The sequence below is a fragment of the Stigmatopora argus genome, chromosome 9, assembly GCF_051989625.1.
Source record: "Stigmatopora argus isolate UIUO_Sarg chromosome 9, RoL_Sarg_1.0, whole genome shotgun sequence".
Lineage (NCBI taxonomy): Eukaryota > Metazoa > Chordata > Actinopteri > Syngnathiformes > Syngnathidae > Stigmatopora > Stigmatopora argus.
In genome coordinates, this window is record NC_135395.1 from 16,589,865 (window position 1) to 16,603,699 (window position 13,835).

General features: G+C 38.1%; 1 protein-coding gene across 5 annotated transcripts in view; it reads left to right on the top strand.

Moving 5' to 3' along the window:
• Window positions 1-13,835, top strand: part of LOC144082869 (X-linked interleukin-1 receptor accessory protein-like 2) — a 160,346-nt gene that overhangs the window by 26,306 nt on the left and 120,205 nt on the right. For all 5 annotated transcript variants that reach the window (XM_077610331.1, XM_077610334.1, XM_077610333.1 and 2 more), the window contains exon 2: window positions 842-953. In XM_077610331.1, coding sequence (XP_077466457.1) covers window positions 848-953 — 106 coding nt within the window. In that variant the 5' untranslated portion in view covers window positions 842-847. The remainder of the gene's footprint in view (window positions 1-841; window positions 954-13,835) is intronic.

Here is a 13,835-nt window from a genome sequence, read left to right on the forward strand (position 1 = left end):
TGGGTTTGGATCAAGTGTTTCAATCAAGATCAAAACCTGTTGGTGTTTTACCAGATGAGAAATAATGAAATAATGTATTGAGACTACATTTTCAGATCATTATTATTCAATGGAATTCCTATTTATCAGCTGGGATAGGCTCAAACAATACCAGTAGAGAGGTAAAGAAAATTAATGAATGAATGAATACATCTTGGTTTCGCCAACTGATGGTGCAGTGGTTCTGTCTCACTTTTGTACGGGTAGCCTGGGTTTAATTCCCACTCGGTGGCTTAATGATTGTGAGTGCGAGTAGTTGTCTGTCACTGTGTGTACCTTTCAACTGACAGGCGACCAGTCTAGAGTATAATCTGCCTTTTCCGCATAGTCAACTGGGAGAGGCTCCAAGACCTCGCAACCCTGACAAACCTAATGGTGATGGAAAATTTAACCTTTAATTGCAGCCCTGTCATTTTGTAAGATTATTGCAAATATTTATTTTTCTAGTCCTGGCATGTCAAGGGAATACATAAAAAATATGAACGTTTTGAAACACAAGCTACATTTTTTGGGCTTACATTTTGTGCCCCAAACTGAAATTTCACTTAAAAGAGGTGAAGCTATGTTTAAATAATTAGATGCAGGTATCAATGTAAGGTCATACATAACTCATCACTGAATAAAACATCATTTAATGAAATATAGTGGGGTATGCCAAGTGGCCGTGGTCCGAAGGACAATCCTCTTTACATCTAAACTTAACTTCTTTTTGATGATAATTTCTTGTTTGTTTTAGTTGGAAGAGTGACAGAATTATGCATGCTGTTTTATGTATAACATTTCTGTCCTGTTTGTTCTTAAGGTCCCAATGGAGAGGAGAGCAATGAAGACTTCACTCTTTCTCCTTCTCATCCTTGCGTTGCTTGCCTCAGGAAACGGTGATGATGTCAAGTACATCTCCAAAAGGAACTCTGGTAGGACCGATGCTTTCCTCCGGTTGTTATGCTCATTGGTCTGTGAAGTAATTAAACCCAGGATTTCTAGTTTTGTTTCTGGGAGCAACACTTATCATAATTCTCCTTTTTTCTTTATTCAGCTTCTATTCAATCTAACCATCTTTCCTTTCTTCCTCTTTTTTATCCACCCTTGCTTTTTTGGGAGTCTCTTGACTTGGCTATAGTGTTGCTGTTTTTAACAATTTCCATTTAATTCTCTGACGGTGTCTTGTTTCTTGCTGTCAGTGATTTGGATCTTGAGTTGGGTTCCCAACAATCAAAAGTGATTTTTGCATTTGTTATTAATAATGGTGGATCTGCTTCGTGTGTAGCCTTGAAATCAGCATTGTGTGACTTCAGTAAAAGTGGTATGCTATGATTGGGCTGTGATTATAAAACAGACAAACAAACATTTTTTGCCGTTCAAGAGTTCATATACTCATCTTCCGTACTGCACATATTCATAGGGGTTGAGCAGTGCTGTAGCCTATCCCAGCTAATTTAGGATGTATGGCAAACTACACCAGAGACTGGTCGCTAGCCAGTCATAAGGCACACAGAGAGACAGATGACCATTTGTACTTACAATCATACTTCAACTAGCGGGAATCGAGCCTGCACCTGGCCACATTGAAGTCAGGCGAGTCAACCCCCACACCATCAGGTGCCTGTGCAAGAGTTTTAAGCAAAAATAAATGCACAATTTTTGGTGTGTAACTACGCAAAAAACACAGTTCAGTAAAGTTAAAAAAAGAAATGGCTTGCAATTGATTCGGAAACATTTAAAATCACACGTTAAAATATTTTCTTTTCAGGAAAGTTCAACATAAGTGGTCTTTCTTTCTAGAAACTGAAAGTGCAGGAGTAATGTTTAAAACAGAAGTAAAATATTTAAACAAATATTGGTTTGTGACAGAGTGATATTTAAGCTTTAAGAAGTGTGAGAGTGTGAATTGAAGTTTCAAATGTCTTTACTCCCTCTCTTCACTGACTCCTAGTATATTTGTCAGACAGAAAGCATCACAACCTAATTTAGAGGTAGCTTACTGTTTTACAATTTCACACCGAGTGAGCCTTGAAAAAGAATGAAGGCAGGCAAAATGATTAAAAATGTTGGAAATCCTGGCCTTGCAAGTGCATCATTCAATGTAATCCTGTCCAACAATGGTGCTTGAAACAGGGTGTCCGTGGTGTCCCTTGTATTTGTACTAAATTCAAATTATTGTATGACCCTGACCGCTTTACTGACTGGTTTCATTTGTTGTCGACACACTACTTACTGCTGTCAATCCAGTAGACGTTCATGTTCTTGTGGTCAAATGGGCAGACCGTAAAATAGGAAAAAATTGGAACACACCCTACAGTTCCACCATCCTGGTCTGCCAATTCAGAGGCACTCTCTCCGATTTCCACGCGATATTGCAGAGGCGTGTCAGAGAATCCTCCTCATATTCCCCCGGCTGTGCTACCTCATGGGAAGGCGTGTCGTGGAATTGAGGTCTTCAAAGTATTCGGCCCATCAATTCATAACATCCTGAGGTGAGGTCAGCAGTGCCCCTTCCCCACTGTCTTGATGGAGCACTGCTTCCCTCTCGAGACGTTGGATGTTGGACCAAAGAAATCAAGAAATAAAATATATTGTCACAATTCAGTCATTCGTGGAACGTGGTTGGACCCAAATGCAGAGAATCAATCAAGGACGTAGAGTGCCCAAACAAAACTATAATAACCAAGGAAGAATTCTTCAGAAAACAACAAGGACTTAGAAATCAAATCACAAAACCAAACCTGACGGGAAGACATGGGGAAACAAGAAAAATGGAACATGGCAGGGCAACTTGGCATGAAGTAAACATAGCAGACGATCCGACAATGGCTAACAAACACATGGGTTTAAATAGACAGACAAGGGTTGATCACAAAGTACACGCAGCTGGTTCCAACAGGAATGGAAGCCCAGAGGGACACGAGGCAAAAAGCACGCAGACAGGACCCACAGGGAAAAAGGCATAACAAAACCAACCAACACCCCAACAATATGCCCTGACATATATGGTGATAAATGGAACTGCAGGTGCAGTGTACTGTACCTAATATTTTAACTGATATTCATGTTTCTCTCAGTAGTTATGTAATATTTCTCTTTCGAAGAGGTATCCGCTGAATATAAACCCCTCAGGACATGCATTTTAGTTTAACAGACTTTCATGTACCATTAATTTAATATTCAAGTTTGCAAAATGCTCACATCCCCTTCCTATCTTGAAATAACAATGATGTCAGGGGTTGAAGTAAGGTCGTTCGAGCCTCCTGTTTTGTTTTAGATATCCTTTGTATTGCGCATAAGACAAGCTGCATATTCTTCACCTTCAACGTGTAAATATCCCGTTAAAGGGAGGATTTGGTTTTGTCTTTGCAAAGAGAAAAGAGGTTGTTTTTACTTTGTTTTTTCACCTTTTGGCTGGTGCCCTTGCGCTAGTGTCTTGTAAACTCACTAAAACTGGACTGTGTAGGTGGTGAGCTGGTAGGAGTAGTTTGGTATTTTTCAAAACGCGTAAGATCACAGGCATACATGCATGCTTGTTGTGCATGTTGTGTGTTATGGCCAGTGGTGTGGAGCTCTAGTGTATGTACTCGCTCTGCTCGCTTCCGAGTATTTGTGCACTTGTGTGGGTGAGGTGTGTAGAAAGCAATTATGTGATCAGAGCAGAGCCAAGCGGACATTTATGTGGGCGACTGCTACATCCAGTCAAAGATAGGCTTGCTCGCTGCTTAGGTGTCTTTAACTGGACACACCATGTGGAAAGGAACTACAATTTTCCCGTGTCAGTTTCTCCACTGGACCTTGTCGAAGTAGGCAAAATGAGGACATGCCATGATAAGAAATAAAAGACACAGAGGTGGCAGTGATAATGGTACACAACATAAATGGTAAAAATATCCAACAGCCGGGTGCATTGTGTATATGTATTGTCAAGAGCGTCTGGCTCAAGGACACTTGAGCATTGTTTGTCTTTGAAATTGCTTCCCATGATAATGTTTTCTTGTCATAGACGATCTAATTTAAAGAGGGAAAGGGCTACAGGTATTTGCATTCAATCACATGGCATTTAGAATGAAAAATGGCTACAAGAAGTATTTTGGTATGTATAGAACATACAGAAAATGCAATGTTAGCTAATAGGAGTGTGTATTTTTTTTTAACATGAGAGGTACATAAAATGAGAGGAGGGAGCATTTAACCATGACCGGCCAGCAGCCAGTCCAGTGAATACCGTGCCTCTCGCCCAAATTCAGCTCGAATGGTTCCGGCTCACTTCTAACACTAATTTGTACATTTGGTAGCAAAAATAATGGTCAAATTGGAGTAATTGAAAACTAAACCAAACTAATTTCTCAAGACATATGCATTGTTCTCCTTCCATAATATCGACTGCTACAGTGGAACATAATTCGAACAGTTCTGCTGGAAAGCATCTTAGTTTAACTTTATATTTCAATGACTAAGCAAAGCAGCAATTAAAACAATTTCCACTGCTAATTAGTAGAGCACTTTCAACTGAAATTCACACAAACAAACAAAATATCTTGCCAGCAGCTCATGGCAGTTTTGGCATCACAGCAGTGTCTACACATTCTGTGGTGAGGTGCACATTTAATACTTTTAGTTTTATAATTTCTTTTTCAAGATTTTGCCAGCATCAACCTACCTCCTCTTAATCTGTCCCACAAACCCGCTTAGTTTTCATGGTCTATACCACACCTTAACACTTTCATCATCCGAGACAAAAGCAATAAATTACCAGAGAAGGTGAACAGAGATAAGATAAGACCCTTATCTTCATTCCAGCAAGGGCAGAAGGGAGAAATAAATTCAACCACTAACTAGAATAACATTGCAAATGTCCACTAAGACTTGACAATTCTCAATATGTCCATTGGACATGTGCCAGTGGGTACCACCCACTGCAGGCTATTTTCATCACGTAGATCCAGTTAACTCATTTATCCTTTCTCCATCTCTCTTTAGAAAAAGTCAGTCTTTAGATTTATATCCATAGATTTGCAAAGGTGTGTAATTTTGGTTTGGCATTGCATGAAAATGAGAGAAAACATTGTTTTCTTCATTTTATCAGAAATCTGTAGGACTACCAGTGTTGACCATTCTGCCCAATCACATGTTTTTTTTAATATTATATATTCAATTTGAGCCAAAATAAAATAACAACGTGAAAAAGTCAATTAGATGAATTGAAATAGTCCCACTAATTACATTGAGCAGGATGCAATGTTTGTCATATCATCACAGCTCTCCCCACATTCAACTGTGCATGTGTGTTTGTTGGAGGGTGCTCACCCACCAACCACCACACTGCACATTTGTTGCCTCTCTAAGCCAAAGATGACAGGCCGTCTGTGTGAAGTGGGTGTTCTCCAGCTCGCAAAAGACCTAGAAGAAATATTAGCAAAGGCTTGCTTACTAACCAGCTGCTTTGCAGACTGATCTGCGATGTGAGCGTTACAAAGAATCAATTCCAATTTTGAAGATGTGTATCAATTGATCTACATTACAATGCCATGTCCAGCCAGAGTTATCATATATTTATATATATTTTCCATTTTCAGTTGTTTGCACCATCTACTTGCATAGTTGGTATTCTTTAAGGAACAGGGTGGAAAAAAGGGATATCATAAAAAATACCATTAGTCTCGAATAGTAGACTTAATAGTTCTTGTTTGTTACAAAAATGTCTAGTATGTAACATGTGCATGTTAAACATATTCCAATCCAACTGTATATACCACTTTCCTACATGATATTTAACACTATCAAAACGTCTAACCTATTTATGCCGAGACTGTGAATCCCTTTTGTCCCTCTCACTTTCTGTCACCATCACTCTTTTTCACTTGTCTCCGTGTCTATGTCAAGTTCCAAGGTCGTATTAAAGATTCATCCCTTCTCTTGTACTGCATTCAAATATTGATAAAAGCTGACACGGCGTTGACTCCGTACACCAAGGGGTTTTGCTCTACACATACCCACCCACCCTAAAATCTGATTTTAATTTGGCACACAGACAGACAGATACAGGCTACCCACACCCCAAAAAAAGGGCTCAGCCGGACCTGCATCTCAATTAATAGTGTCTTCAAATGGCAGCATTGTCACTTTTCATTATTCATTTATTTTTTTGAACACACTTAAAATGGGCTGCATTTCATGTTTCTTATTGTCCATCACAAGATAAGCTAATCTGGCTGGAGATCTATCAATTTTAACATATGATGAGACAACAATATTTAAGTGCTGTCAATTTCAATAGGTCAATTGAGTTGAGCCAACAGTTTCAGTGGCACTATTTTGTATTTTGTAATAATATGAAGTGACACCTGAGAATGCATAATATAATATATAATATCGAAATTCCGTTTGACTAATTAGGGGTATATTTTTAGCGCAGAAATGCTACTAAAACAAAGGGTGAGAAATAAATGAGGTGTAAAACAGACAAGTCGATTAGGCGACATAGTGGCGTATCTACTGGGCTTTTAATGGCAGCTGATGACAATTGCCAGCTCTGGCCACTCCACCCATTTGATGTCCGACTTGCAATCAAATCAATTCCCCCAACCTGCCTCGGGTGAGGCATGCCTCAGGAAGAAGATAACCAAACAAGGACCTAACAGAAAGTAACTTCATACACTGCAGGAAATAGCGAGCCTCGCCAGACATTGATGAGAAGGGAGAGAACATGCTGTAATTTGGCACTCTTCGCACACATCTTAAGGCTAATTTGCTGAGATGCACAAGAAGCAGGAACACAAGGAATAGTGGAGTATGTTGTTTAAATAGAATAGGGTTTCGTTGTCTCATGTGGGAAAGAAATTGATTAAATAATGTGGCAACATGTTTCAACAGCGGGGTACAGGATCAATTTTTCTCCATCAGTAAAAGTTAAACAATGAGTACAATAATATTGGACAATATACCGGTAATGGTAAGAAGCACATTTAAGATCCTCCCTGAACATATCGTGACCACGTCAATAAGCAAGTTCCCCCAAAGTGGAATGTAAAAACTTTTAAGTAACAATCAGAGAATAACAAACTTTTCCAAAGAAAGTAAGGAAATAGTTGAAAGTTGAAGCAGCTGGAAGAGGAAAAAGAAAAGAAAACCCAAAGACAGTGCTTTTTGTCAGCCAGCATGTAATTAAGTTCAGCACAGTCTGCAATGGCTCTGTACAAGTGGTAATTTAACACAGAGCACAGAAAGTAGATACAGAAAAGACAGAAAGAACAACACTGGAGGTGGGAAAATACAAGTGCAGGAGTATTACAGAAATTAGAAGAAAATTCAGAGATACATATCTTTTAAAAAACTGAACACAGGTAACAGAAATGAGAACATCTAATTTAAACGTATTTATCCTCGCATCACCTGTGGAGGTAAGAATCTTCACCAGAAACATATTAGAAGGTGATTTGACTAAGTAGTAAAACCAAAACCCAGAATCTTTAAAAGGTTTAGGGAATTATTGAATTAAATCAAAATCAAGGGAGCTCACAGTGTTAGTAAAATCTCCAATCTGGAATATGACCTCTTTCACTGTCTTAAGAAAGCTGTCTGAACTGCCATTGCCTGTGACAGTAGAGCTTTGTAGGTCTGAACTTTATACTCTGCTGCCAAACATGACTGGACTGGAATAGTGCTCCTGTATGTCATAAGAAAGAAGTCAAACTATCACTGTTCCAGGTCACCAATATTTTTTTGCGGATGTTCTGCTCTTTCATTTCTTGTTTCTTTGATTCATATGTCTAGTACAAACCTCTCTACTTCACATTGTAGCTTTATCCAACAGCTGCACTACATAGTCACATATCCCTACTCAATATTTATAAGCATTTAAGCATTATATTTAACATTTTTATTCTTTTTCCAAACTGATCTGAAAAGTACTTTGACGGAAGCCATGTCCATTTGATATTGACAAATTTGTGGGCTTCTACAGGATTAATCCTTTACAAAAATAGCGTAGATTGGTTTTGAATGCACATACATTTTGATTGGGTGTGATTTTACAGGTATATTTTTTGGGATCAGATGTGTATTTGTAATGCATTGCAATTTTATGTCATATATTCATCTCGTGTTTCGTGTGTGAGTTTTTGCAGAATTGCAAAAAAGGCAATGCACAAACAAACATGTATATAGTGAAAGAGGGAATGATTGATTTAAGGCAAGAGGTTGGGGTTAAATAAGAGAATCTCAAGAGAGTGTCGGGGATAGCGATGAGGAAATGACTTTTCAATTTGTGAAGCTCTTGGGGTAGCAGGTAGAGAATAAAATCATGGTGTGTGGCTTAAAAAGAGTGAGTGTGATGCGACACTGATGAACCCACTGCTTTATTTACCCACAGGGAGTCTGAAAGTAAAAATGCACCAGTGGGACTGTGTGTTGTGCTCTCTCTCAAAGTCCTAAAACATTTGACTGACTGATGGGACAATTAAAGGCTAGCATTGGTCTGCCTATTAAGGAGATGGTCAACATAATGCTGCATTGCTTGCTGTGTATTGACAATGTAATTACCACTGAATAATTTGGGACCAGATGTGTGTCCATTCAGAGTTTTTTTATTGACTCTATAATCAGATTGAATGATACACTCCCCATATTAAAATCAATGGATAAATATACGTAATGGCAATGATGTATTATTACTATTTTCCCATTTCAATAGCACTTACTAGGTAATTGATGAATTTACCAGATAAGCCAAATACTATAATTCCTTTATTGCAGTTATATAATTTATTGGTGGTAATCATAAATAACATCCTGACCAGAGTTCACTCATCGGTGTACATTTTTGTGCCAAGAATATTGAAAACCAGCTATCATGATGATAAGCTATGCATTACTTTGTGTGCTTTTATTTTGAAGTTGGACACTATTGGATATGAGGTTTGTGTTTTGGGTAGCTTGGCTTGGTTAATGTGACAGCAGTACAGTGCAATTGAGGCACTTTTTTTCTGTAATTATTTTTGTAAACTAATAATTGTCTTGATCATCATCCAGAGCTGTTATTGTCACATTGTAATGGATATCACATTGTGATGGAGATGCACAACCCTAGTGTGTAATGTAATGTTTCACTGGGAGTTTCCTATTTTTGCCCTTCCACTCTTTATTCCTTCACTTTTGTGGCTCCTTCATTTACAATTGAACTTGACAGAAAATCATTACCCGCATAATGAAAAGCAGCAGACCAGGAATATATATATACCATCACTGTCCATTACAGATCCTTAGCCTTAGACCTTGAATGTAAATGAATCCATGTTATATACTGTTAATGTGTTGGGCCGCTGAAGCAGATTGCTTTGCTTTTGTTTTCATCCACGGCAAAGCATTGATCATTAAGTCAAGTGTTTTTCAAGTCGATGTCTTTCACAATGTATGAGTGCAAAATAGTGTTTATGAATAGTTGGATAAATGCACATAGGAATTCAAAATCAACAGCCGATTGATTGGACATGATTTTTTTTACGCCATGGTTAAAGGAAGGCAGCTGGAAGATTTATGATCTGCATTCTGGATTATTGTGATGGAAGAGCGATATTGATTTTCAGTTTCACTAATATCCGCTTATGCTTGAAAATAACTCCTAGGATATCACAGGATAATCATATTTCAGACATATGGAAATAAAATTAACTGACAATGTAAGGAAAGAAAATTATGAACAAATTATCAAAGTAAGTTTAATTATATATACATTTTAAACCTCACGAACATGAATATAACCTATGTGCGATGTGTCCTTGTGCTTAGGGTTTTCTGTTTTTTCTCTGCAAATCCAGAATTACAAGTTGTATGATCATTTTGCTGTGTAATGACCTAACTCATTCCATGCATTAATTGCTGCATTCAAGATTTCCTTTAAAGTACTACACCCAGAAGTTCTATTATTTTCCCAGTGTTTTTTTCTTTTCTCCACGACTAAAAATTTGGTGAGAACAACTGCAATGAGTAACAAAAAGCTTATCGAAAAGAAATGAAAGTCAGATCAGCAAAAGTATCCTAATTATTTCTATCTTTTTTTACTCTAAACACTTGGAAATCATTCCAGCCACTGATTCTGAGCTGCTTGGCAGATGAGGACGGGAAACATAAACCCAGATCTTTGTGAAAATACTGATTGACTGGAAAGAAATATGTTCAATATACCCAAGTACAAATGTGAATCGAAGACAATTTTGTCTTTGCTGCCAAATCGTGTACTTCTGTCTAATTAGAATCACATATCCTTCCAGCAATGTGTTTTCCCATCTTCATTGTGTTTACTTGACATAAACTGATCATTTACTTTCGGAATGAATGATAAAGTAGAAAGCAGAGAGCTGTTTATTTCTTCATCCCCCATGGCTCACTCGGTCTCTTGTCTGCCTTTTTAATGAGGTTTTCTCTAATTACATTTTAATGGACTGGGAACTATTCTTCTTCCACCCCCTTCAGAGATTCCCGGCTCATGTTTGAACTAACATTTAAAATTTTAGGGGCAGACAAACTGTTGATTGAACATCATCAATTTGATCACAAACTGATTTTTAACATTCATAAACCTAGGGTTGTATTTACATGACATGGTTCAAGTAACACACGTTTGAACTGATTTATTTGCTTGTGGCACAATTTGAATATGGGGCGGATGCCCCCAGGTCACTACCAAATTCTGATTAAAACAGAGCGTTATTAATATTGCTCTCTATCTTCTCCTCTCTTTTTTTGGGATATATTGTTCTTTTTGCTTCAACTTCCTTGCACATTCCAGAAACACATATTTAAGAAAAGATAGTTGAAATTATTCATATGTATGGTATAAATGGGGTTTTCCTAAGTGTGCTTGCAAATATTCCTGATTTGTTGCCTTTTTCTCACTAATCTATAAACTCAATTTTAGAGATTCTGATATGATTAAATATGATAACTCGGTGTATTTAACTTAAAATCCACACAGCCACAGGCAGAACATGCACCCTCCACATAGGAAGGTTGAAACCCACCAGGGATTGAGCCCTCGATCACAGAACTGTGAGGCAGATGGGATAATCACTCAATCACCATTCTGCCTGCTTTTATCTACCTGTTAAATACCAAAGAAATAATAAAAAAAATCAGTACCCAGCTCTCAGCTATGCTGATCATAAAAGCTATTGAACAAATTGCAGATACAACACTTTCTTGTCAGCTTTAAAACTTCCACAGAGTGGAGGTGGTTTTGATTAACTTAATTAGATACTCCAGGCAAAAGAAAGGTCTGAAAAACTCCACAGCTATTAGCCGATATCGATTGAGTGAGTGTGTGTGTAAGGAGGGAGGTAGTAAAGAAAAGAGGGTGAGGGTGGGAGTTTATTCAAATAAACTTTTAGGGCTCTAATTCTGCAGTGAGCATATTCGGAAATGCTGGTGCGTCCAAATTTGCATTATGTTAAAACCTAAATTAACAAAAACAAAGCCCTGGGAGCTGCAGCAGCTTCCCAACCGGGTTAATACTAGCAGTGAGACTGAGGAGTCAGAGCCACCAATACAAAGGACATTCCATGAGCTGAGCCCCTAACTAAAGAGTAGGCAGGTGGGATTCAGTGAAAGTAGGACAGAAATAGTGGAGCTTGACCTGCTTCATGTTTGAAAAAACAAATGGAACAGACTGTCATAAAATAAATGCGACTGAAAATTATTTGTATTTGTTGTTGTTCTTTTAACCACCTTTGCTAAAAATGTTAAACACTTAAAAAGGCAAATGTGACAGCAATTAATTCTTGTAAGGTATTCTTCCATTCATTTATCTTCTGGACTGGTTATCCTCATGGGGGTTGCGGGTGTTCTGGAGCCCATCGTGGCTATGGGGAGCAGGAGGGGTACATTCTGAACTTTTTGCCCTGTGAATCATAGGGCACATGTAAAACAATCATTCACGGACATCCTGATATCTAGGGAAAATTTGGAGCATTCCGTCAGCCCAGCATGCAATTTTTTGGGGATGTGGGAGGAAGCCGGAGTACCCGGATGAATGGGTAGAACATCCCCACACTTGAAGCCCAGAATTGAACGGTTGGTCTCAGAACATTGTGTCAGAGTGCAAAAGAGCCTTAATGCCAGGAGAGAAAATAGGACTGCTAGAGTTTGCTACATGATCGCTGTTAGTAACGGAAAAGGTAGCTGCTCAATTGTCGCACTTCATCAACCACTCTAGGGATTTTATCGACAACGAGGGCCTCATTCGCTTATCTAGAAGAACACTTTAAGGACAGTCATGGTTGGTTATACAGATATTAAAAGGAATGAAATCCACACATCAAGCCAAAAATGTCCCTAACCATTTATCAAGCATACAGAGTTTTAAGTGGGATTTATCCACTGCAAGGTAAATCAAAGTAAAGTCAGTCTTTTCACTTTTGGTAATTATAGCAGCTTGGTTTTATAATGTTAATTTGGGTATTAGAAATTATTATACATCTTTTATAGCCCATATAACAAATCAATTACAACTTCTCAACTAATACACTTATCTACTTTCACCCATTTCTGTGTCATTTATTTCAATTATCCACCTAATATCTGTTTCCTTAAATTTCATCATGAAGCAGTTTTTTGGACAATTACTTCCCCTGACATTACATTTGATAACATTTTAAAGAACTTTCCATGGACTAATTTAAAAAATAATTTTAAAAAAGCTACTCTTACAATGAAGCATAATATAGCCTTTGAGTATTCATGTTGAGATTAATGGTTGCCAATACATGTAATGGGATGGATCAAAAAGACCTAATAAGAGATCATATAGAAGTATGCCTGCCAGACTTGATCAGTTCGAGTTCTGCGTGTGTTGGAGCGAGTGTGTCAAGGTGACTGTTTGAGGGTTAATAACTAGTGACCCAAAGAAGAGAGTAAATTGGAGGGCTTAAACTACACACTCGCACAGACATTTCATTTTATCAATACATTAGTCATACACAAATTCTTAATTCATTTCTTCATTCTAAATAATCCCGAATGTACCGTAAAACTTTTTTGTTCCTGTTATTTTATTTTATTTTTTTGCAATGAAGTGTTTAGAGTGTGAGCATGAATAGTTGTCCGTCTCCTAGTGCCTTATGATTGGCTTGCCACCAGTTTGAGGTATCCCCCTCCTGTTGCCTATAGTTGGCTGGGAAAGTCTCTGGCAGCCCCCGCCAGGATAAGCGATATGAAAAATGACTGAATAAAAAAAAAACATCTATTCAGAGAGACCTCTAAAATAAGATAAGGTTTAAAAAAATGTAAAAACAGATGGCTATTTGTAGGATTCTGTTTGGATAGAGCACCATTGAGGTTTCATACCGTATATTCTCCAGATAAAAGATGAATAGTGTAATTAGGTACATGCTGAAATAGTTTTTTCAGAGTCCTTCTAATACTGAAAATAGCTGCAGGTTAGAAAGCTGAAACACTGACCTCTGTTATTGTGTGCATTTAAAAGAAACCACAGCAGTGAGTGGAAAGTGCATAGTTTGAAGGATTTGCCCCAGAGTCTAATTGAATTTTGGAGGCTCTCTCATGCTCAGATTTATTATCTTGTAGTTTTGTATTTATTGTCAAAAATCAATTTACCCTCTTACAAGCTATACCAGGTGCCCCGGCAGATGAGTGGATAGCGTGTCAGCCTCACATTTCTGGGGTCCAAGGTTTGAGCCCAGGTTGGTCCTGCTGTGTGGAGTTTGCCTGTTCTGCCTGGGCTTGCGTGGGTTTTCTCTGGGAATGTTTGTCTGTCTCCCCATGCTCTGTGATTGGCTGGCCACCAATTCAGGATGTCC